Source organism: Acomys minous, assembly GCF_964271855.1.
Source record: "Acomys minous genome assembly, chromosome: 19".
Taxonomy (NCBI): Eukaryota; Metazoa; Chordata; class Mammalia; order Rodentia; family Muridae; genus Acomys; species Acomys minous.
This window is the reverse complement of record NC_140499.1, coordinates 63915703-63941263: the sequence shown is the minus strand read 5'-3', so window position 1 is coordinate 63941263 and position 25561 is coordinate 63915703. Positions and strand designations below refer to the sequence as shown.

Here is a 25561-nt window from a genome sequence, read left to right as displayed (position 1 = left end):
CTCCTCCTCCTCCAGCTGTGCTGTATCCTGGATCTGAGCTGAAGGGACCCTGGAGTGCAGGCTGCCAGCATCCTGGCTTGGGGTCACCATTTCCTTTGTGTGGTCATTGGCCCTTTCCTCTCTAACCACTGTGGGCACTCTCTCTCCCTGCCCTCCTGTCGGACTTGGGTGATTGCCGCTCCGTTCTTGTCTTTCTTCCACAGTGTTTGTCTCCGTCTGGACCTGTCCTCCTAGCATGGGCTCTCCTGTATCATAATCGCGTACTGGTGTCCAGCTTTGGCCCACACATGATTGTATTTGGGTCTGTCCCCTTTCTCGGTCCCCTACTTGACTTGTGGACTGGCTCCTATCCTGCTCCAAAATCTGAGTATACGACCCTTCCTGTGCCTGGCAGTGTCCTGTCCCCACCTGGCGTGCCTGGATGCTGCCTTGACCATGGATCTCAGGCTCTCTGTTTTGTCCATAGATGGATCCATGTGTCTGGATACTGCTATTTCCTGCCTGCTGGCTCCTGCCTTGTTCTGACGTCTGGGTGTGTGTCTGAGTATATGACTCTGCCTGTGCCTGGTCGTGTTCTTTAACAACCTGCCTTGCCTCGTTCCTGTCTTGGCCTTGAGTCTCAGTCTCTCTGTTCTGGTCATAAATGGATCCCTGTGTCTGGATTCTGCCATTCCCTGTTTGCTGCCCCCAACCCTGTTCTACCGTCTGGGTGTGTATCTGAGTATGAGACCCTTCCCGAGCCTGGTAGTGCTGTGTGGAAGCTTGGTTTGCCTGGCCCCTGGCTTGCCCATGGCTGTTACTGTCTCTGTTCTGGTCACAGGTGGACTCCTGCTTGTGGAAGGTGCCTGCTTGGGTCTGAGTTGCGGTTCCAGCCGTGATCACATCTGTCTGTTGGCTAACCTGCAGCTGCTGCTGTGACCTCCTCTCTTTGGCGCAACCCTCGTCTTCTGTTCTCTGCCCCACCTGTCCCGTCGCTTGTATTTGCTGGGCTACCATCTCCTGTCTCTGTGGCTCAGCCTGCCTGTCGTGACTGCTGGCCTGACTCTGGGGATGTGTCGCCACCCTGACCTGTCCTCTAGAAGCCTGATCTCTTTGTCCACGTTTGCCATCACAGCGCTGCTCTGCTCCATCCCTTGGTGCTTCAGTGGCCCCTCTCTGGCCTTGCTCCAGCTCTTTTGAGGATCCAGGATAGCAGCTTTCAGACTTGCCAGACATGCAGTCACCCCTAGGACTCGCATTCAGTGTCTCAAAGCAAGCCCGAGCAACTTTAAATACTAAGACTAGGAATTCCATGAACTCTACAGTCCCATTGTCATCTTCTTCCAACAGGAGCAAGACTTCAGTCACCGTCGCAGGATCATGGGGCTTCTGGGGGGAGAGATGAGGCCGAGTCAGCACTGTTCCTCTAAAGAGAAGCCGGTCAGATCAGTTGCATTTGCTCTCTAGGCTCCCTCAAGCCCTCCACAGACTGGGTGCTCTCAGACCCACTGGGCTGCCCACAGCATCTCCGTGTTAACGTTTCATTGCATGTGTCTTTTGTTGTAGCATCTCTCTTACTCATGGGCAGGAAGCATCTCTTGTTTTTATATATTCTCAGATTTCAGGTCTGCAGGATGATCAGATGGGTAAAGGTGTATGGAAGGAGTGTATGCACTTGCTGTGCTGTTGTCCAGGTGTCTGGCTGCTACCTGGCGCTGCCCTGGGAACTTTGCCTCTGGCACCAACCCCACAGGAAGCACAGCAGAAACATGGCTCCACGGGACTCCAGAGAGCTTCCATGGGGGGGGGGGCTGTCCCAGTAGGGCAGTGGACTACTCTGATCATACCGGCACCGTCCTAGTGTGACAGCCATTGCACCCAGGACCTCGTTGTCCGGTTGCCTTTAGATGTAAATCAAAGGCCAAAAGTGCGTTAGGGCCCTGTTTCTGGCTTGCTGGGTGGGGCGGGTCTCTCAGTGTCTCCTGTACCCACAGCTATTCAGAACGAGTGCTCCATAATGAATGCTCACAGGCATTCATGCAGGTATAGGAAATGTTTACCGTGTCAGATTTGAGAAGCTCCAGAAAGCGGTGACTACTTTCCCTTCTAGGCCATTTGAAGAATCTGTTCTTGCCTGAACTGCCTGTCCCTTTAGCGTCTCTTTACCTTGTCTTAAAATTAAATTTTAATTAAAACAGAGGCTCAAATTCAAGAATATGCCCTTTCTCTAAGAATCAGGATGTGTCTCGCCTACCGCGGCTTCTTTCCCTCGATTTTCTTGGTTGCCTGCACAATGGCTAACGGCTGGAAGGCGTGGACTTGGCCACTTACTCTTCACACTCCCCAGGTTAAGAGCGCTTGCGTGCAGCCACGAATTGCCTGCCCTTATCACGTCTTTCCTTTCGCCCCCACATATCATACCGCTATGACGTCGGCAAACTCCTGTTCCAGGAGCCGCTTCATCTCCCCGCGCGTGAGCACTTTGCGGCCGCCCTCCGACCTGGCATAGCACCTGAAGGCTTCGATGATCCCGTGGATGTTTTGCAGCAGCTGAGCCATCTGGGAAGCTAAGCTGGAAGATAGGAAAAGCCCCTTTATGGACACCACTGTCAACTCCCGCTGTCTCCTCGCAGTCCTCCGACGCTTGGCCCTTTCGCTGTGCCTTCAGCCGTCCTTGGGCCTCTCCAACTTCCTTCATCTTTTCCTCAAGCTGTGCTTTATGATGGGGAAGGAGTAGCCCTCAGGACCCGGAAGTTTCTGAGTCAACATTTAATGCCGTGCTCCACCACCTACCTGGTGTGGACGGGCACCAGGATGCTTGGCTCGTCTGTGAGTCGGTTTATTCACTGTGAATGGAGCTGAACCGGCACTTACTTCAGACAGCTGTCATAAAGGCTTAAGGAGATAATTCCCAAGAAGCACCCAGTTGATGCCTGGCTTATGCTAAGTGGTAGCTATTAAGTATTATTATCGCCATCATCATTATTATTATGAATATATAAACATATATAATTTGTGTACAACTATAGACACCGTACTGCTCACAAAAGCACTTTTCTGTGTAACATATTTTAGGATTCTTATTATCACTACTATTTTTATAGGTGGGGAAAAAAAGCTGAGAGGGGATAGATTTGTGAAGGCCACACACTACTTTCTTTTAACCCCAAAGGCAATTAGTTCTTTAAAATTTACCTGTGGACAGCCTTTTCTTCTTCCCTTTCTCTAGGATGTTAGTGTCCTACTGGGAACATCAGAAAGCAATAACTATACACAGGGTTAGACCCTCCAAGGCCCAGCCCTACCCTCTCTACTTCCCTGGGAAAGAGATTCAGGAAGAAGATGGGACATGCCTGTTGGAGATAATGGGGTTAGGGGTGACTTCCCAGAGTAGAAGAGTCCAAGATGGCCTCTGCCTTCAGTCCTGGGACTGTCAGAGAGGCGTATAGTCCATCAAGTCTAAAATGCTGGGAGTTGTGATGGTTGGTTCCCAGTCAAAAGAGAAAAATTTCGTTTCCATTAAGTGGGAATTTGGAGGTAGGTGAAGGTGAAGATGGATGGGCAAGATATATACATATATATACATATATATATGTATATATATACATATATACATATATATACAAACACATATATATGTGTATATATACATATATGTTAACTAAACGACTTAGAGAGACCAGAAGGAGGAGATAGGCCATAGACGATGAGGCGTGAGCACAGGGGAGTCGGGAGCTTGCCATATCTAGAAAACCAGGGAAGGGACCTTGGAGATGAAGAGAAGGATTGTGTGGAGAGGATGGTATAGGTAGAGAAGCAAGGCGTGAGGGAAGGAAAGAGTCAAGGTTCATGAGAAAGCAAGTCACCATGGTAGGAGGATTGAGGAAGTCTAGACCCCAGCTGGACGGTACAGGGACTACTTTTCTATGAACCAGGAGTCGATAACTCAGACTCCTTCCTCCATGTGCCCCAGGGCAAATAACTTCAAGCATGGCAGTCTTTAAACACTAACTTATAAGTAGTGAAAAGGACAAAAATGTTCTTTTTAGTGATGATTCAGATTCTTAGAATAAATCTGCAGATTCATCTTGCCTACGTAACAACTTGGAGTCAAGAAGGAAGTTCACATCAGCCCCTTCCTCCATAAGACAATTTATGTCTGGTTTGGCAGAAACAAACTGAATCTGATCCCACAGGCACAGCCTTTGCAGAAAACTCTTCTGCAAAGAACTTTCCAGAACCTTAAAAAGAGGGGGGGGGAGGACGGAAGTTATGCTGATCCAGGAAGGTGCATAGGTGGTGGGTGGCTCCATTGCCACTGCCCACAGCATTTAGTCAGAAGGGCTGCAGGTTAGACCTAGGGAGAGGAGAAAGCTGGATATTTCTTCAGAAGGGCAGCGTTTCCCAAGTGCTGAGGCTTCTGCCTGCCTGAGGCTCTGTAGGGGGCCTTTCCTTCCTCCAGCTCAGCTCGCTGAGACCTGACAGCTCAGATCTGGCAGCCCTGGATTCATGAGCTCTGCTTGCCAACACAGGGAGAACGGACAAAAAGTTCTTCTGGATGGAACTTACCTAATGCCCAGGCAGGATGGGACAAGTTTCTGTTAAGCAGTGTGTAGAGTACTTGCCAGTGGAATTGGAACCTTTTATAGAGGATTTAATGGCACTCGTATGTGTTTTAGACAGGATGTCTCCACCCTGCCAGAAGGTTTGGTCCATCCAGGGTTCAGCCCAGCCCAGCCCCACCTCTTTTCTTCTCCAGCTCACCTTTTGACCCAAGGATGCTTTCCTCTAATCACAGCCCCTTTCTGCCACGGCTAGAGCCGCCTCTTGTGGTATATGTCCCCTGATGACTAGGAGGTCCCTTCTCAGGGAGTCGGGCTCAGCAGTACTGTGCACAGGCCTGAGATCTTGGGGAATACTGTGTATCTCCAGGGGCCTCCAGGAGTCACAGAAGTCTTTGTTTCTTTATTCAAGCGTTCAAAAAGACATCTGTTCACTGAAGATTACTCTTTTCAAAGGGTTTTATTTTTCTTTTCTGATATTGTTGCCGTCACTTATACACGTTCTGAGCTCTTGTTTTGGAACTTCCCTACATACCTAGTTTGTGGGCCCATAAGTGCTTTCAGTGTGTTTCTGTGTGTGGGCGTGTGCACACTATGTACACACACATGGAAGCTGGAAGGAAACCTTAGATGCTGTTCCTCAGGCCCTTCCACACTCCACTGTCTTTTTCTAAGACAAAGTCTCTCTGTAGCCTGAAACTCAACAATCAGGCTAGTCTGCCTGGCCAACAGGCTCCAGGAACCTACCTGTCTCCAGTTCCCTTGTGCTGGGATTGGAAGTGCATACCACGGCACCCATCATTTCTTATTCTGGATTCTGGGGATTGAACTCAGGTCTTGTGCTTTTAAGTTAAATATTTTATAGACTGTGCTATCCACCCCCAACCCCAGATGTAGTCTCGATTTTTATTTTTCTGCTCTGAGTAGGTAGCATTTTTATAACTGGTAAGAAAAAAAAAGCTTAATGTAACTGTGCATGGTTTCTTTACCTGACAGAAGGAACCCAGTGGCCCTGTGGGTGTGAAAGGCAAGTCCAAAGGAGAGAACGGTTCATCCTGACTCACACAAGCACCTTTCCTTCACATTCCGCAGCCATCTCTGAAGTGAGAGTGGTTGGGGCTTCCACAGTGTTGAAACTTTGCTTTTGATTCTTTCCTGCTCTGATGTATACCGTCTGTGGGCTACAAGAAGAACACACTTGTCAACTGTACACACACACACACACACACACACACACACCTGGATGCCATTGTACACAGTTCAGTGGACTCAACATCATCTATCAAGTCATATGTCTCTTCCAAACATAGCATCATCATCTGCATCACCTGCCAGACACCATTGGTCAGTGGAAGAGATACCAGACTTCTCTCAGGCTAGGTGGCAGGTCACTTTTCACCCTGAAGATTCTTGACTGGCCTGAATGTCTGTCATTATAACATCAGCCACAAGTCTGTCCCTTTCTGAAAGCCTGATCACCAGGTCTTACAATCACTGGGAAATGCACGACGATGAACTAGGGGTAGCTACAGGGTGGCCATTTCGCTGTACCCCCAAAGTAGCAAATGTGTTGAGTTTGTCTAAATACACACCTTTTAAGCTGCTCTGGAGACTGACTATAACTCGATGATTGCAGAGTTAGAATGCTACCATGAGGGCCAGAATGACATCAGGCTATTCTTAGTCCTTTTAATAGCCACTTACACTCCATCTGTGTGTCTGTCTTAACACTATCTTGACGTGTAGATTAAACCTGACATATATTGCTAAACCTGACATGTCTGGCTTGTACCAGCTCAGAAGATAAGGATGTCATCAGAGCACATCTGAAACTCTCCTGCTGCCACGCTCCTCCATGGTGCTCCACCTGTAGGTTCAGTAAGTGTGATTTGTAACTGTCTTTTGTTCTGAGACTATAAAGATGTCTGTGTAGCTTCCACAATGGACCATGTTACCCGAGGCACCCTGAATGATGCTATCGGGCCATGCTCACTCATGTTTAAGAATAGCTATTTCCTTTGGAGCAGAAGTTGTTTTCTGTGAAAACCCAGACCATCCCACGATCCTTTTCTTTATTTTAGAAAAGAGTGAGACATCTCCACAGACTAGAGAGCTGTTTTCAGGAGTAGCTCGGATGAAGAGGAGTGTGATGGTACGCGTTGCCCACACGTCCTAATTGAAAGAAAGGCTACAGAGACTTGGTTCTTGGAAGGGAAACAAACAGAATGAAATATAATACCCAATAGTCTTGTGCCTCCACCATCCTCTCTCTAATGGAATCCTTATCTCTCCAAAAACACCCTCTAAAGGGCCAGCAAGTAGCTCAGAGTCAGCCCTGGAAATGCCAGGAAGGATTAGGTAGATGCCAGAGACAGCCCTGATGACAAGGGTCTAGTGACTTAGGATATGTCACCACTTGTGAGTCTAATCCCTGACTGACAGATGGTGCCAGCCCTGTTGTTTCTCAGTTGCAATCCAGGAAGCTCATGTGGATAATGTCTTTGACATCCTTGGTTTGGTCAGGAAAGCTGTCACCTGTCATTTCCAGGACCCTAAATCTCTCACTCTACACAGAGAAAGCAAACTAGAAATCCCTAATCTTCCCACTGGGAAAAGAAACTACTGGGGACTAAGGGAGTTCCTCCTGCATCAGAGTCCTCAAAACTCTAGTGTCCTGGTGGCACAGAGAGTTTGTGGAGCCACAGATGATGGGAAGAGATTTGTTTCCCACCATGTTCTTGGTCTTATCATAGTCTCTCGTCTAAAGTGTAAATCTGTCATTTCCCATCAAACTGCCTTCTTGACTCCTTGCCTTTTGGTTTTAATGTTTCCTCTCTATCACCTACGTGCACAGACCTTCCCTGCGAACATCACTGCCCCCTCTGAAGTGTGTTTCCAGATTGTCCCAATCACAGGAGATTGCTTCTATGCGTGGCAGCTTGCTCACAGTACCCGTGCCTATTTACAGCATTTACTCTACCATCACTACCATTGTCTCTCAGCTTTTTTCCCCCAGAGTATATCCTCCTTTGGAGAACAAAGCTCATCTGTAGTAAATAATTTGAAGTTGAAACCTGGTCCATCTTTTCAGAAAAGTGTCACTGGTAACATGAAGGCTAGGTGGTATATCACGCAAGCCATGCCAGTTTCCAGGGCTCTGCTCCTCTAGAGCTACTGGCCTCCAGCACTGTGTTCCTGGGGACAGAGTAGAACACTTCTGAATCTGAGGCCAAAAGTGCATCCCAGGACCAAACTTGGCAGGGGGATCTTCAAGGCAAACCAGCACCAGGATGGACTGCATTTGTGTTGGTTTGAATTCTATAAGGCTGATGGTGCTGTTCTCTAGTAGGGCTGGTCAGCATTTGCCTGTTTCCTTCTTCGTTAACCAAACATGTAATCCCTCTCAGAAGTATCCAGGATTAAAGGAAATGGCTGATGACAGCTGCCCCTGGTAATGAGGATGTGCAGAGACTAAGCAGAGGGGTTCCTCAGGGCCTTGGAAATACACTCCTTATTTAATGAGAACAGGGTGAGGTGATAGATTTTGAGGGCCTTAGAAGTAATTGTTTAAGTTTGACAAGATAATACATATATACACTCTTTTATGATCATATTTCCCTTTACGAGCTCTTGCCCCAACACCTGCTAGCCCCTGCCCTTTCCCCGACGTGTATGCCTCCTACTCTCATGTATTTTTGTAGAACTTTTGAGGTCGTTCGGAAGGCTCTGGGAATTTTCTAAGTTTACATATTCATTCCTTGTAGACCACTTCCGTCAGGCTGGTACTGGCAAAACGAGAAAGACATATGCATTGTTCTTACCCTCAGGGCCAGAGACACAGCTCCAGCGTGTGACTGGCCGCACGGTTTAATAAGCTTCAGTTTCCTCATCTGTCAATGGCATGGCCTTTTCTTATACCAGCTGGTTACCATCACGTTATAATATACACCAAGGGGCTGTGCAGCCAGTGCAAAGATTTTGCCACGCAAGCATGGGGAGGTTGAACTCCCCAAAATTCATCTTTAAAAATCTAAGTTTGGTTCTCTTGAAAACATCCTGAGGTGGAAAGGGTTTATTTCAGGTTACAAATTACAGGGCATCATGGAGGGAAGTCCAGGTAGGAAGGCGCTCAAGGCAGGAACCTGGAGGTAGGGAGTGAATGAAAGGCCAAGGAGGAACAACATTGTCTCTTATCTCGCTTTCATGGCTTGTTCAGCCTGATTTCTCATACAGAGTAGGACCACCTGCCCAAGGGCGACATTGTCCACAGTGGTTGTAATCATCCTGCATCAGTTGTTAATCAAGAAATCCCCGGCCCCAAGACTTGCCAGTTGATGTATCTCAATTTCAGATGAACCCTGTATCATCTCTGGATTATTGTTGACATTTAAAGTGATCATAATGAATGAGCCTTTTGATTGCAGAGAGAAGATACACACTTGAGATTAATGGTCACATGGGGCACACATTCTATCCTTTAAAAAGCAACTAATGTGAAATTTGCACAATAGCACCATTTCAGAATAATAATGTAAAGCTAATGATAGTGTCATTATTTGCAAGGTTACAGTATCAAATAAAATTGTAATTATCTATTATTCAGAAAGCAATACTAGTCAATGTATACAACTTTTGTGTCTCTATAACTAGACACAGCTTTCAGTGATCTCGGCTCATTAACTCATTAGGGACTTTTAGAGATTGTGGTTGGTCATTCGGGTGCCTTGACCTCCCATCTAAGCGCTTTTAAAAGGCCAGTAATTCCCAACCTGGAAAGTCCAAGTGCTTGACGGCCTCTCCAAGTATACTGAGGGGCTCACAGACCCCACAAGCCCGCCAACCAGTGCTGTGTATGGAAACATTACACCTGTGTGTACTGCCAGTTCCTAAAATGTACACTGTGGAAATGGGGCAGTATCCAAGATGCTAGTTATCTTCCCCCCTACAAAACCCAGCATGAGCCTGACAGCTGCATCTGAGACTGTGAGAAGCCGGCTACAGGCAAGGCCTAGGAGGCTGGATGATTCCAGTGCTGGGCTCTAAGGACAGTTACAGAAACCAAGGAGTCCAACCAAGCCTTCACGGAGGCGAAAGTCTGGTTGAAAAGGATGTCCAGACCACGGCTATCACCAGACCTGGCGAAGGAAGTATGTGTGCATTTGCTAGGGTCCGGAAGAGGCTCTGTTTATTGTTGCAGACTCCACTCACTGACGATGGAACCGAGGCTCATCAGGAGGCTCGGCAGCTGCTCGTTGTGCAGGTCGCAGGGATCCCTGCATTACTAGAACTTTAACACACTGACACCTCACTTCTCAGATCCCAAAGTGCTCTCGCATGCTGAGAGGTTCTGACTATCACTGTGTTTGAAAAGAGGGACCTGAGTTTCAGTGAGGTATAGTGGCGTTTCCAAACTCACCCTGATGATTTGGGGGGGTGTAGATGGATCTAGAACTGTGAATTTCACCCCTGGCTCCACTGGCTTCTCATGGTGTTTGCCTTGATGGCGGGCTGCATTTGGTGGTGGTGGGGGTATATTGCTAAAGGGTACTTGTCTGTGTGTCAGTCTCTTCCACAGATCCAGGGCAGTGTGAGACCCAGGACCCAGATGAGTGATCATATTAGGAGTCAGGCTTGCAACATGCAATGGAAAAACCTAGAGGCAGCTCCCCACAGCTGAGATGTATATATTCTCTCATACAGTGACAGACTTTAACCTCTTCCTCTGACGTCACTAGCCAGGAACTTGGGAACCTTCCTGCTTTCTTCTGAATCTTTCTCTTTCCAGTATATGTTTAGGCAGAAATGACCTTTTATTGTCTTTAAACTAGAAACTGATGGGTTGGGGAGGTGGCCCAGTCAGTAGAGTATTTGTGTCAAAAGTATAGGGACCTGAGTTCAGATCCCCAGCACCCACACAGAAATCAGGTGCAGCAGAAAATCTATAATCCCAACACTGGGTTTGCAGGGACCTGTGGGATCCTCAAGATCACGGTCCAGCCAGTCTAGCTGACCTGGTGAGCTTCAGGCTCAGTGAGAGACCTTGTCCCAAAAAATAATGTGGAGAAGACTCAAGAAGCAACCTGATGCTGATCTTTGGCCTCCACATGCACATATGTCTGCATGAACACATGTTGTTGTGGAAGTTTTGGGTTATATGTAAACATGTTTTTGTTGAATCCCAGGTATGGGATATGGGAACTGCTCGTTTGTCCACATCTGATAATTGCCTCCTGAGAGGACATGTGATGTTTGTCAGCTGTGAACTACCTTGTGCGGGGGTGTGGTCTTTTGTCAGTGGGGAGAAAAGCCAGACCCAAAGAAAGACTAGGGGCTCAGAGAAAGAAGAAGATTGCTGATGCTTCCCCCTTGCTGCTCCTGGTTACTGTTGATGCAATATAATGAGAAGAAGTCAGAGATATGCTGAAACAAGGATTAGACTTTCCCCAAGGAACCCAACAACCTTAAACAGCAGGAAACAGTTAAGGAAAACTAGGCACCTCTCCCCACTAACCTTCTTTTTCCTCTACCTAGTGTTGGGATGTTGGAAGGGATGGAGGTGGAGTAGGGAGGAGATTTAAAGAACTCAAAACAAAAATAGTTGGTTAAAAGTATGCCAACAACATGCATACACACAAACACATACAGAGGCACCCTTGTGTGTGTATGCAAATATGCATGAAACCAAGGCCTTAATATGCCAACTGGCTTAGGCTCCTCCCATAAGGATCTCAGAGAGTTGGGATAAATCCTATAAGTTCTCTGAGTCTTGGCCTTCTGTCTGAGAGTGGAGTTTGTGTAACACTCTTCTTTCATGGTGGTATACAGATTGCATGAAATAATGAGCCTTAGAATGTATTGGTGGGGACTGGTGACAGTAGGCTTTCAATGAGTAGTAGACTTATGATGCTAGTAGCAAAGATAGGAACGTTGGTAATTCAGAGTTGAGTTCATGACCCTTAAACAAGAAGACTTGATGCGGTTAAATAGAGAGACCAGAGGCTCCTGTGATCGTGAACCAGGCTTTTGAGTATAATACGGCTGAATAATGAACATGTATGTCATCTGTAGATACATCTAATGTAGTTTCAACATGTCAAGTAGTAGAGTCATAAGTTATCAGAGCTCATTCTCTCTGAACCCTTATGTGCCCAGGTTAGTTGATTCTGTAGGGTTTTTTCTGTGGTGTCCTAGGCTCTCTGGCTCCTTCAGTCCTTCCTCTCCCTCTTCCATAAGGTTCTCAAGTTCTGCCTAAGGTTTGTGACTCTCTGTGTCTGTTTCCATCAGCTGCTGGGTGAAGCCTCTCAAAAGCATGCTAGGCTCCTGTCTGCAAGTATAGCAGAATATCATTAATAGTGCCAAGGGTTGGCTTTCTCTCAGGGAATGGGTCTCAAGTTTGGCCAGTCATTGTTTGGCCATTCCCTCAATTTCTGCTCCATTTTTATCCCTGCACTTCTTGTGGGCTGGACAAATTTTGGGTGAAAGATTTTATGGGTGGGTTGTTGTCTCCATCTCTTCATTGGAAGTCTTGTCTGGTTACAGAAGGTGGCTATTTCAGATTCACTATACTCGGTTGCTGGGAGTAGGGTGGCTCTCACAGATTCCTGGGAGTTTTCCTTATCTTATGTTTCTGGCTCTTCTCAGAGATAAACCTCACCACAAACTTCCATTCACTCTCCTAGTTCTCTCTCCCTCTGTCTTCCCCACACTTGGTCCTTCCACCAAGCAAAGAGCAGGTGTGGGATGGACCTAGGCTCTCTACACATATGTGGGTCCCCTGACAACTGAAGCTGGGACTGTCTGTGACTCTGTTGCCTGCTTTTGGATGCCTTTCCCCTAACTGGGCTGCCTTGCCTGGCCTCAGTAGGAGATGCGCCTAGCCCTACTACAATTTGATATACCAAGGTGGGTTGATACCCATGGGAGGGCAGGAGTGGGGATGGGAGAGGAAGGGAAGTGTGAGGGAGGGACTGACTGGGAAGAGAGGAGGTAGGGGAAACTGCAGTAGGATGTAAGATTAATTAATATTAATGGAAGTAAAAGAAGGAAAAGAGAAGCCATCTGAGATACAGGAATGAAAATTCTGAACAGTTGACCACAAAGGGAGAGCCAGAACGTTCTCTGATGCTTTATCAAAGCTATGAAAGGGATTGAATATTTGATGACGGGCATGGAAGCAAACTACACAAATCGAAAACCTAGAAGACCACACCTGCATGGCTCCACAGTTCTCAGGAAGAAGATTGGCAGTCACTTTAGAAGCTCTCTTAGTACTATTCTGAACGCTATTGTGAATGTAAATTAACACCTTCATCAAAGCTCACCATGCTTTTAAGATTCTGTGGGGTGTCTCACTTGTACTTCGTTTTGCTGACAGTTGCTAAGATCTAAGGCTTGTCTTTTCCACCCCTGGAAGAGGAGCTTGCTGCCTTCTAGATTCCAGTGCTCGGACTGTGCAAGCAGGCCTACGGGTTCCACATCTTGCAAGGGGGGCTGGAGGGGACACCATACCCTCTTCGTGTTCTGTTCCTGAAGCTCCCTCAGATAGAAAGCCAGCACAAACCCTGCAAAGTGGGGAGTATGTGCTGGGGGGGGGGCGTATAAGGTGTTAAGGATGCGTCACTTCAGGGGGGAGTCCCACATCTGCTCCACTGTGATGGAACCTCATGTTGTTGTTGTTGCTGCTGTTGTTTCTAAAAGGAAGAAATTGTGTTCTTGCATATTCCAGTGCTGACGAGCTTCTGCTTGGCCTTTCTGACATGGTACCCACCCCTACAGTGAGGGCAAGAATCCAGCTCTCCCTCTGCTCTTGGATAAAGCTCAGGGCCAGAGTTCAGAAGGCACTCTTGTTCTGTCTGGTGTCTCCATGTGGTGTGCTGTTTAGAGCCCTTCAGAGAAACATAGGAGGCACCTAGATACTAAGGACTCAGATTTCTTTATGGGGTTGGTCGCTGGGAGTTTGGCCATGCGCCATCGAGTATATGAGCAACACAAATTAGACCTTCTTCTTTGGGAGGGCCTCACATGTGGGGAGACAGACTGGGGGGGGGGACTTAGAAGTGAGTTTGATGCATGATGATGCATGGTGCATGATGGGAAATTCCCAAATAATCAATAAAAATATTATGTTGAAGAAAAAAATAAGGTTTTTTTTTTTTTAAAGATTGAAGTCTCCTAATACAAATATTAGTCACATTCCCCAAAATAGCTTTCTGACCAGATCTATACTGGTGTTTGACCAAAAATCAGGTATCAGAATTTGTTACATTGACACATAAATTTGGATACCACAGCTTGCAGTTTTCCCCAGACATGGTTTCTCACAACAGAGAGCTTCCCCAGATGATTTCTTAGTAATTCAATAATCTATCTGTGTCTTGGGGTTTTGTTTATTTGTTTGTTTGCCTTTATCCTTAAGAACTCTATGCCAGTGTTTTTATAGAGACTTATTTGATTTGTTTTGTTTTGCTTTTATGTGTCTGAGTGTTTTGTCTGCATGTATATTTATGTACTGTGCCATGAGGCCTGTGGAGGTCAGAGGAGGATATCAGATCCACTGAAACAGGAGTTACAGGTGACTGTGAGAGCCACCATGTGAGTCCTGAGAACTGAGCCCAAGTTCTCTGCAAGAGCAATAGCTCTCTTAATCACAGGACCATCGCTCCAGCACCCAGGTGTTTTAATTAAGCAGTGTCACATTCTTATTGAAAGTAAGAATGGAGCTTTCCAAGATGGTGGCACCAAGTGCATACAATATCTGAGTGGCAGAAGATCAGAGATTGCTGACCAAGGGAGAGATCTGACTGCTGACTCCAAAACACCAGCATCTATGTTTTCCAGACAAGATGAGGCATCCTAGGAGCTAGAGACACATAGCTTCCTTCCTTCCTCCAGCCACAACTCCTGGGTCCAAGAGTCACACATGATCCTAGGTTCATGGCACCCGGCGCCTTCTGCCTACTTGAGCATGACTCCCAAGTTCCAGAAATACATCAGGACCCCAGACTCCTCCTGCCTCCCCAGGACAGCTTCTGGATACCAGGGACAGGATCCCAGCCTCTCGTCCACAGTTCTACTGGTCACCTACAGCAAGATAATAGTAGTATACAGCATGCCCCTTCCAAAATGGTGGTGTCCAGGGAAGTCTGAATGCCAGGAGCACAGTGTTTACTGGGCAAGCAAGATGCCATACTGCTGACTCTGAAGTGCCAGTGTCCATTTGTGTTCTCCCGGAGAGAGAAGAGGATCCCAGCTGCCAAGTACATGTGGTACCACCCTAAGACCTCCACCCCACCATCCTGAAGACAACTGTGGATTCCAAAGACATGCAGATCCAGCCTATGGTTCATGGCTCTACTGGCTGTCTTGAGGAGACCTGTAGGATCTCACAGGATCACATAGGTTAGACACCCACAACCTAACTCCCTGCCTATAGGTTCAACTGGGACACAAGCAGCAGAGCAGAGCTGTAGGATATGGGAGAAGATTCATCCCCCAGACCACAACCCAAGGCTTCTCCTACATGCCAGAGAAACTTAGCAGTCTCCAGGAACAACCAGCCAATGCCAGGGACAATCAGATGGCTAAAGGCCAGCATAAGAACACACTCAACAAAACCAGGGCAATAGGGCAGCAAGATGTTGTGGTTAATTTACAAGCAGGGTCTAATGAATGTTTATTGTTAGCCCTATAATTATTATTATGGCAGTATTTTCTAACCTGCTAGCAATCAATGAAACACAGACACCTGTGTTAGTTAACCTGGGGCAGATTACCCCTAAACCACCCCTAAACCACCTCCCATATTGGGGCAGATATCCCATACCCTGCCCCAGGCCCATGCCATCTGCTTCTAATAATTCTATCGAGCTACCTCCCATCCACAACCCCAAATACTTGTTAATGCTCTTCATCTGGCATGAACCCTCCATCCACACCAGCCACGTGCTTCTTCCTCCACCTCACCCATGGCACCGGCCTCCCTTCTTCCCGCTCATCTCCTCTGGTCTCTCCCCCATCTCTTCAGTCTCTCTCCCAAAAACCCACAAACCTTAGCCACACCTATCCCACTTGCCCTGTCTAGGTGTGATTTTTTAAAAAATTGGTCAAACAGGAGTAAGTTCTTAGACAAGGTTACAAACATTTTGGGGGTACATGAGCCTGCTCATTTGGGTAGCAACCAGACCAACCCCCCCAACAGCAAACTCTGGATATCTAAACATAACTGAAACATGGGGAAATGACGTTAAAATTATGCTTATTAAGATGGTAGAGGACTTTAATAAGGAACAGAACATGAACAACGGAGGTATTTATCGCTAACTGAATACAAGAGATGGAGGAGAGAATCTCAGGTGAAGAAGAGAGAATTGAAGAAATCAATACATCTGCCAAAGAAAATATTAAGTTGAAAAAAATTCCTGACACAAAGCATCCAAGAAATCAAGTACATGACAAAAAGACAAAACCAAAGAATAATAGGAATAGAGGAAAGAGAAGATTCCAGGCTCCAAGGACCATAAATGTTTTGAAGAAAATCAAGAAGAAAATTTCCCCAACCTAAAGAAATAGATACTTTTAAACATACAAGAGGCATACAGAACACCAAATAGATTAGACCAGAAAAGAAATTCCCCTTGCCACATAACAATCAAAACACTAAATGTACAAAATAAAGAAAAAAAATTAAAAGCAGCAAGGGAAAAAGGCCAAGTAACGTATAAAGGCAGACCTATCAGAATCACACCTGACTTCTCAACAGAGACTGGGAAAGCAAAAAGTCCTGGGAAGATGTCAGCCCAGACTACTATACCCAGCAAAGCCTTTAGTCACCTTACAGGAAGAAAACAAGATATTCCATGACAAAACCAAATTGAAACAACATCTATGCACAAAAACAGCTTACGGAAGATACTAGAAGGAAAACCCCAACCCAACAAGGTCAATTACACCCAAGAAAACACAGGATATAAATAACTTCACAACAGCTCAGGCTATAAGAACAACAATTAATAAATGAGACCTCTTGAAACTGAAATGTTTTTGTAAAGCAAGGGCACAGTCAATAGAATGAAATAGCGTTCTACAGATTGGAAAAAGATCTTCACCAAGCCTACATCCAATGAAGGGCTAATATCCAAAATACATAAAGAACTCAAGAAATTAAACACTAACAAAATAATTCAATTAAAAATCGGGTATGGAGAATTCTCAACAAAAGAACCTCAAATGGTGAAGAAGCACCCAACTTTCTTAGTCATCAGGGAAACACAAATTAAAATGACCCTGAGATTCCATCTTACATCCCTCAGAATGGCTAAAATAAAAAAACTCAAGTAACAACACATGCTGGCAAGGATGTGGAGAAAGAGGAACACTCCTCCATTGCTGGTGGGAGTGCAAACTTGTACAATCACTTTGAAATCAATCTGATGCTTTCTCAGAAAATTGGAAATAGCTTTACCTCAAGACCCAGCTATACCACGCCTGGGTATATAACCAAAAGATGCTCTACCATACAACAAGGACACTTCTTCAACTATGTTCATAGCAGCCTTATTTGTAGAAGCAAGAATCTGGAAACAACCGAGATGTCCTTCAACTGAAGAATGGATAAAGAAACTGTAGTACACTTACACAATGGAATACTACTCAGGTACTAAAAACAAAGAAATCATGACATTTTCAGGCAAGTGGATGGAACTAGAAAAGACCATCCTGAGTGAGGTAACCCAGACTCACAAAGACACACATGGTATGTACTCACTTATAAGTGGATTTCAGCCATGTAGTACAGGATAAACACTGCAATTCACAGACACAAAAAAGATAAGTAACAAAGAGGACCTAAGGGAGGATGATTGAATCTCACTCAGAAGTGGAAACAGAATAGACATCAGAAGTGGAAACAGAATAGACATCAGAAGTGGTTTACGAGAGGGAAGAAGGTAGGAGAAGGAAAGTAGAGAAAAATGAGGGTGGAGATCAGGCTTGGGGTGGGTTGGGTGGACAGAGGGACGGCAGTCAGGGGCATCTCTGGGACAATGGGGACCTAGGACTGGGCAGACTTCTGGGAGAAAATAGTGGTGACTGTAGCTGAGACTCCTAGCAGCAGGGGTCATGGAGACTGAAAGACAGAGCCGAGTTTGAAGGGATATTCAACAATACGTCCTCCAATCTGAGACTCACCCCAGGAGAGAAAGCCAGCCCCTGACACATATTAGCGATACTCTGCTATGCTTCCACACAGGAGCTATCATAGCTGTCCTCTGATAGGCTGCGCCCAGCAGCGGATCCAAACAGGTGTGGAGGCTCACAGCCTGAAGACACAAACACCACGGCTCTGGAGGTTGAGGCTTCTACTTCGTTTATAGTTTCTCTCTCTCTCCCTCCCACCCCACCCCCTCTCTCTGTCTCTCTCTGTCTCTCCCTCTGTGTGTGTATGTGTATATATGTGTGTGTGTGTGTGTGTGTGTGTGTGTGTGTGTGTGTGTGTATGAGGCTAGTTTATATTTGGGTATCAATTATTCAGTTTATTTTACCTGACCACACAATTGGTCAGTTTAAGATCATTAGATAATTAATATTCAACAGATAATTTATATTTTTTTGCGGAAGGCAACAAAGAATTAGGTAGTCCTCCTTTAGCAATTGTTTGTGTAAAACATATAATGTGAACATTATATTCTTCTTTTAAAAATAATTTCAGTGCTAGAGGTTGAACCCCGGGATGCTGTGTACACCAGGCCAGCGCTCTGCCCCTGTACCGCTCCCTAGGCCTCCATCAATAGCATCATCCATAAACATAGCAGATGTGTGTGGAGGCAGGACCTTTGCTCTGTCATCATTTGCAGAACCCCTTTGTTGGCTGCTGGTTGTTTGTGTCTAATTTTCTGGCTTCTGGTCTTTGTTTCATCTTTCTTGGAGATGAAACTTAACTGTAGTCTTCTAAATAAATTCTTTGGAGGGTTATTTTTAAAAACCAATTGTTTTACTCTAGCTTTTGGCTATGCTCCCCTTTTTGTTTTCAGTCATCTCTAGCCCCCGGAGACACAGTGGTGTTTCTATAAACTCAGCTCTTCCTTGGCAATGTGAGTCAGCAGCACTGGGGGCCCTGGGCTGGCTCATGGAGGGCAGTTCTTTAGAGAGGCCGCCAATGCTCAGGCTCTGGCTGCTGCCTCAAGGTCCACTGCCTACTTCCTGAGCTGGAGGCTGCTCTTGCCAATAGGGGCCTGTGAGTGAGGTGGGGTGGAGTACAGCGAACCACTTCCAGGTCACTGCTTCCACCTTCTGCCCTCCCTTTGCTGGCATGCCCACCCACTCTGCACCCTGAATGCTCATCAGAAGTTTGGACAGTTTGGCGCCTTCACAGGGTGTTGAGGAATTAAGGGAAGAAGTGTTTGCTGATGATTATGAGTCACAAAGGAGCAAAGTATTATTCTTTTGAACTTTACTTGTGCCTCTGGTTTTCAGGGGAAATGCTGAGTGGTTCTCGTGAGCAGCTCTGAATATGTCACGCTTGCTAGGGGAATAGTCGGCTTCCGTGGATAGAATATGCCAGTCACCCTGAATTAGCTTTTATCTCCTTACTCAAGGCTTACCTCATGTACGTGGCTGCACCTTTGTTTCTGAACAAGTATTGTGAGGATTAGAAACAGCACTTGCATTGAGCTACACAAAAATTAAATGTTTAATGTGTGCATTAGTTTGTGAAAAGCACTAGATTAGTTGTAGGACCTTATAAGTGGCTTTCTTAGGTTAACACCTTTAATCATTACATAATCTAGTAAGTATAATTTTGCCTCTGTAAGTGAAGAAACAGCTTGGAGAGGTACAGTGTCTAGCCCACAATTACACAGACACTAAGTGTAGGGTGTTTGTTTTGAAGGCCACATCTCTAGCCACTGTGATGCACTCTTGCTATCCTGTGCTGGTGGGGATGGAGATGGGCAGCCTGGCCTTTCTTTTTCCAGAAGACCTAACGACAGTTGGGCTCCTGAAGGGATTCAGTGTCTGCACTTTGCAGTGCTTCATGCTTTCAGCCTCCTTCAGCCACACCTATTCCAAGAATATTCTCCTCAGATGCCTTCTCCGTTTTCCCTGCCTGCTCTGAATTTATAACCTTTTGCTTGCTCTGAAAAATCGGTGTTCAATTCAGTAGGTAGTTCAATTCAACCTCTCAGTACCAGAGCAGGGATGAAGGAAATACAGAGGCTCCCTGACAGACAGCTACAGCATTGCCACAGACGTGGACAAGGCAGCCATATGAGACGCAGTTAAAATTTGAGTGTCGTAAAAGAAATACAGGCATTATTACATCAGTGCACATGCGGGGAAAGACGCTTCTTTCAAGCTGGCTGGACAGCTCATGCCCGGGTCTCCACACTGAGCACTTGTCTTGAACAGTGTATGATAAAGAGCAATCAGGGGATAAAGTACTGGCCTAAGAAATATGCCCAGGAAATGTAAAGGACACTGCTGGTGTTGCTGTGGCTGCTTTGATCTTCCCATTACTGGGAACAAGAAAGAATATGTTTTTTTCCTTTTTTTATTAATTTATTCTTGTTACATCTCAATGGTTCTCCCATCCCTTGTATCCTCCCATTCTTCTCTCCCTCCCATTTTCCCCTTACTCCCCTCCCCTATGACTGTGCCTGAGGGGGATTACCTCCCCCTGTATATGCTCATAGGGTATCAAGTCTCTTCTTGGTAGCCTGCTATCCTTCCTCTGAGTGCCACCAGGCCTCCCCATCCAGGGGACATGGTCAAATATGAGGCACCAGAGTTTGTGTGAAAGTCATACTCCACTCTCCACTCAACTGTGGAGAATGTCCTGTCCATTGGCTAGATCTGGGTAGGGGTTTGAAGTTTACGGCCTGTATTGTCCTTGGCTGGTGACATAGTTTGAGCAGGACCCCTGGGCCCAAATCTGCCTATCATAATGAAGAAAGAATATGTTTGCATTTCCCATACGTTGGCAATCTTGACTCTGCTGTCTATGCTCAGAGTCTCTGGCAGAGCCTGGCTCCTTCTCTAGCCAGTGTTTGCTGTATTGTTTCACCCCTAGCTAGACTGCAAGAGCAATCTCTCTGAGGCAATGCGAGAGACAAATTGGAGCCGAGTGGAGTCTGTATTCTACTTAAGAGTGAGTCAGGAACCTGGGCCCAGACTTTTCAGATAAGGAGGAGGTCATCCAAGTGTGTTGCTCGGTGTTGTTTGGAAATCCTGGGTCTTCATCTCACTTCATGTTTGGTTCCGGGATATGGTGAGAAATTCCAGACCACCTCTCTATGAGCAGAGAACTTTCTGGAACAATTTATCCATTTTCTGACACCCAGCTACATGCCCAACCATCTCATCTCTTCTCATTTTATGGCACTGAACTTGGTCCAAGGGACATAGGGGTTTTTTTTTATTTTAATTTGAGTCTAGTCATATGACCACACAAGTACAACCCTGGGCAGCTTGATCAAGGAAACAATGAGAAGGGACGCCCACTACAAAGCTGGGATCAGAGAGTTGATTGTTCTTGAACTGAACCTCAGGGAACAAAAAGGAGAGAGAAAACGTGGTTGGACGGAAGCTGCAGAGGAGGTGAGGGCATCGGATGCCTCTGGGCACTTCCACTGGGTGGGAGTTTTGAGGAGATGAAGGTTACCAAGCCATGTGGCAGAGATCGTGGGCATTGAGACAGTCTTTTCACGCCCTCTCTGGTGCACAGAAAGACTTTTGCACGTAGAGATGACCTACTGACTCTGCCTTTTAGAACAGCAGTGCCTGCTGGGAAGATGAGCCAGGGTGGAGGAGTTAAGACGGAGTGCACGTCAAAGCCATTTGGGGTGCTGTGGCCTAGGCTGGCCTGGTTCAGAGTACGTGGCCTGGAGGGGAAGATGCTGGAGAATTGGGAAGTGAGGAGTGGCAGGGAGAAGCCAACACTGGCTTCCGTGGCTCTGACTTTGGCTGCTGCTGGTTTCCCTGATGAGTGTTTTTTTGCGGAGGCAGAAAGCAAAGAAGCAGAAAGAGGCACACGGGGCTGAGGGCAGACAGGTGAGTTCAGCGCTACACGTCGAGTCAGCAGAGGATAAGCTGGGGTTAGCCGCGCATGCCAGGTGCTCAGACGGAGGGTTGCAGGCCATCTCCAGCATAGAAGCTCTAGCTAAAATGTTGAAAGTTTTGGGATTTGAACCGTGTCTAGAAAACAGATCAAGAAGAACAACGTAAAAGAGGGTTAGAATGGAGCAAGGGAAGAGCTACACCAAGGGGTAAATTCAGGTGTGACCAGCAGCAGAGAACAGCAAGGTGGCGCCGAACAGAGCCTTTGGGTACACGGAAACGACATTGGAAAGCACTGGCTTGAGGGGCAAGTGGGAGGGCATGAGGAGAGAGAGAGAGAGAGAGAGAGAGAGAGAGAGAGAGAGAGAGAGAGAGAGAGACTTTTTAGTAAGTGAGGCTAAGAAAGCACGCAAAGAGAAGGCAGGTGGTGAAGGGAGGCACAGGCAAGAGAGAATTGTTCCAAACAGGAAAACCACCATCCTGCTTGTAATGCAGGGGAAACACGCCAGTACTCAAAGTGCTGTGTGTAGCACTCCTGGACTCCCTGGGGGCTCTAAGAGTCCCCTTGGTGGCGATCTGTACGGAACTCCTGGAACAACAGACAGAGCAGCCTTCTGGTCTGTGGGGACTCTATACACACATCTCTGCTGCGGTCAAGGCCTCGGCTTCTTCTGCGGCCCTTTCCTCTGTGAGGAAAGCCCTCACAGCCAGAAGAGCTGACTGGGCACTCTTGCCCTCAAGGCTTCAGCCAGAGCCTGTCAGCAGCAAGCTTCCCTCGAGTACCTTTACCTGCAAGTCCCTTCGTGGCAGAAGAGACAAGGGTGAACTTGGATGGAGCAGGAGACACATGCCTGGCTGGGTACTGAGGTTGATGCCTTGGGACCTTGCTCCTGAGTCAGGCTGAGTTCGCCAGCAAGGCCTGTGGCCAGGCTGCCACCTAGTGTTCAGCTCTGTGTATAACAAGAAAACCTGTGCCTGCCACTGCAGCAAGCCTTCGCGAAGCAGCCCAGCCAGGACTTGAGCTCATCAGGCTGAACTATGGAGAGGATGCGTGTCACGTGGGAAAGAAAGAGTTGAAGCTAAGAGTCGGCCTGAGCCCAGAGAGGCCGATAATATGACCAACACTCAGCACCGTTGTTTTGTTTTTTTAAATACACAGTCTTATTCCATCCTTTGAATTACTATTGTCTTTCCTGTTTTATAGATATGGCTTATTATTGGATAGTTCAAAAAGACTTGGCTAAGCCATTTGTAAAGAGCTTGGGGGAGGGGTCTTTAGGCTTTGGGAGGGAACAACCAAAGTCTAAGGCAGAAGTAGGTATGAATCCAGGAGGGCTGAGACCAAGGTCTGGCTGTCCTTAAGGTCCAGTGAGGGTAGGAGGGACATGCTGTGTGCATTTTGTGCAGTGCTTCTGGGCTTGCATGGAGGCTTGCCAAGGACGCAGGCTCCAGCAAGTCCTGCACAGGAGCCAAGGCAGAGCTGACACCAGATCTTAGCCATGACGGGAGGAGGATCTGAGGGGAGACTGGCAGGAGGTACAGTAAGCATTCTGAACTGAAGATCGGAGCCATGCACGGGGTGTAAATGGGTCCTGGGAGCAGGGAAGGTTGGCTCACCTGCTTCCAGACCTGGAGATCCAGGGCCTCTGGACATTCAGGGTGGGGATGCATGGACACAGCTGCCTTCTGTTCCACAGGTGAGGCACAGAAATGTGTTTTCTTCCTATCTGCCTTGGTATGTCAGTAAACGTGTGGAGGCAGCGGATACTCTGTTGGGAGTAAGAAGCTGAGGTGGGACTGGATCCTGCCCGGATCTTCTGCATCTGGCTTTCCAGTGAGTTATCTAGGACGGTGCCTCCGTATTTGGTGCAGCTGTTACTGTTGTCACCTCTGGGTGCTCTTCTTGCCTTTAGTTGTTTTTGTTTATCCAAATAAAGTTCCTTTTGGAAAATAGCACACATTTCTCATTTTTCTAGACAAGGAGGCAGGATCATGAGAGAGAGAGAGAGAGAGAGAGAGAGAGAGAGAGAGAGAGAGAGAGAGAGAGAGAGAGATCTCCAGGGCTCCAGGGCCCACACCTCTGAGGTAGAGTTTGAAGAGGGATGGTAGGGAGAGCAAGGCACAAAGCAGACGGCTGACAGAGGGCGGCTGTGTCCGATGCTCCCTTCTACACTTCCTCATCCCCTCTCTCCTCCCTACAAACCCACTGCTCCTTGTTTTCCCATAGACAGGGACCACCTGACTATATAGTTAATTGGATCCCAGTAATGATCCACTCTGTTTTTAAACTTTATTTTTTTTAAATGTCTGGTTGTATAAATAAGACAGTCACTGTAGGAAATTCAAGGAAATATAAGGAAGATAATATGAATCGCATTGGGCCTCCAATTGCTACAAATAAGCGAATTGTCATAGGGAATTGGCCCCAGTGACCACTAATATGACCCTGTTTTTTTTTTTTAGCCACTGAAATTTTGAGGTGCTTTGGTGGCTTGTAAACAATGTGCTCAGCCCATACTCGTTGCGTGCCTCATTGTGGACAGATGTTGGTGAGCTCAGAATTTTCCTGTAAACACTAGAAAATGCTGTGTGGCTTCTGCTGTGTAGCGAACTAGCTGGAACACTGCCAGATTCCACATTACTTGTTTTCCCCAACTCAGCTAGTGGCTCCCTGCCAGGACAACACGCTGAGCCTTGCAGGAGATGGTGCTGGGTGCTGCACTGGGTCCACCTGAGTGTGAGTCAGTTTTGGGAGGGCCAGTTTCTCAGCAGGTAGATGTAGAGGACCCACCAGGTGCCAAGCCCCCACAAGAGCTCCTGGGGGTGCAAAGACTCAGGTTGTATATCCGACCACAGGATATACAAACCACCCAAAATGTAGCTTGCCATGGGTGACAATAGAATAAGATGCAAACAACAGCAGGGATGGCTTTGGGAGCAAGTCACTCCAGGGAAGCTTCATGGAAGACGTGTCCTGAGAGTTGGGTTTTAAAGATAGAGGTGTGTAATAGGTGTGTGTGTGTGTGTGTGTGTGTGTGTGTGTGTGTCTGTATGCATGTGCGTGTATGTGTCTGTATGTGTGTGTACATGTGTGTGTGTGAGTGTGTGTGTGTGTGTGTGTGTGTGTGTGTGTGTGTGTGTGTGTAGTGGAGACAGTTTGGGACCAGCTGCAGCAAGTGACTATTGTGAGAAAGAAAAGAAAGAGCAGTAACCTAGCAGTGTGAGGGGTTAACAAGTGTTCCAGAGACAAAGGAGTCTTCTTATGGCTCACGTTTTCATACCTAAGCTTTATGACTACAGTGGTGTCAGCTACCTCAAGGCCTGCTGTGATCTACAAGCCATGAGCTGCCCTGGCAGAGTGAGCCCTCCCTTGGATCCTCCATGCGTAGTTTGGGTTTGCTTAGGTGGACTCAGGTGTGTTTGACTGGGCTGTCCAGGCTGAGCTCCAGCGTGCCTTCTTCCAGGCCTCTGGGATTCTCTAGACCGACGTGGCTCTTTCCACAAGTCACGTCCTTCCTGCCATGATGGCCTGGCACCTTTGTGAGGCCTGTTGACTCCACTAGACTCTGAGCTCGGCACATGCAAGCGATGTTGGGCTCGTCCTGCGATCCCTAACGCCTAGCCTTGGCTCTCACTCAGGGTATACATTCATTAGAGGTTTAATTTTCTCTGTGAGCATTTTGCATCTCTCTGTAGGTGCAGACTTCACTTCTCCATTGAGACTCATTCCAAGGATGACCCCAGGCAGCGGTGATCTGATGTAAGTAAGAAGGGCTGAGGTGGGTTGTTTCTCATCAGCCTCAATTAGCACTTGATGAAGGTCACGTTCCAGGCTTAGGTAATGAAGTCTCACAGCTCAATGGATGGAAACTGGTTTTCATTGGCAGCTTGACAAGTCATACTACATAGCCTCTCCCACTCCACCTACAGCACTAGCAAGTGACAGATTTAGGTGGTAAATGCTTGGAGTG

General features: G+C 47.0%; 1 protein-coding gene across 3 annotated transcripts in view; it reads right to left on the bottom strand.

The window, feature by feature from the left end:
- The window catches only part of CRNN (cornulin), a 4985-nt gene extending 372 nt beyond the window's left edge, over positions 1 to 4613 (bottom strand). The window contains exons 1-4 of one of the 3 annotated variants that reach the window (XM_084768573.1): positions 4549 to 4607; positions 3175 to 3223; positions 2401 to 2551; positions 1 to 1368 (exon numbers count right to left, since the gene is read on the bottom strand). The exon at positions 1 to 1368 is cut by the window's left edge and continues 372 nt beyond it. In XM_084768573.1, coding sequence (XP_084624699.1) covers positions 1 to 1368; positions 2401 to 2538 — 1506 coding nt within the window. In that variant the 5' untranslated portion in view covers positions 2539 to 2551; positions 3175 to 3223; positions 4549 to 4607. Of the gene's footprint in view, positions 1369 to 2400; positions 2552 to 3174; positions 3224 to 4548 lie in introns of all 3 variants that reach the window. The other 2 variants (XM_084768574.1, XM_084768572.1) reach the window with 2 other exon arrangements.
- Positions 4614 to 25561: the final 20948 nt, after the last annotated feature.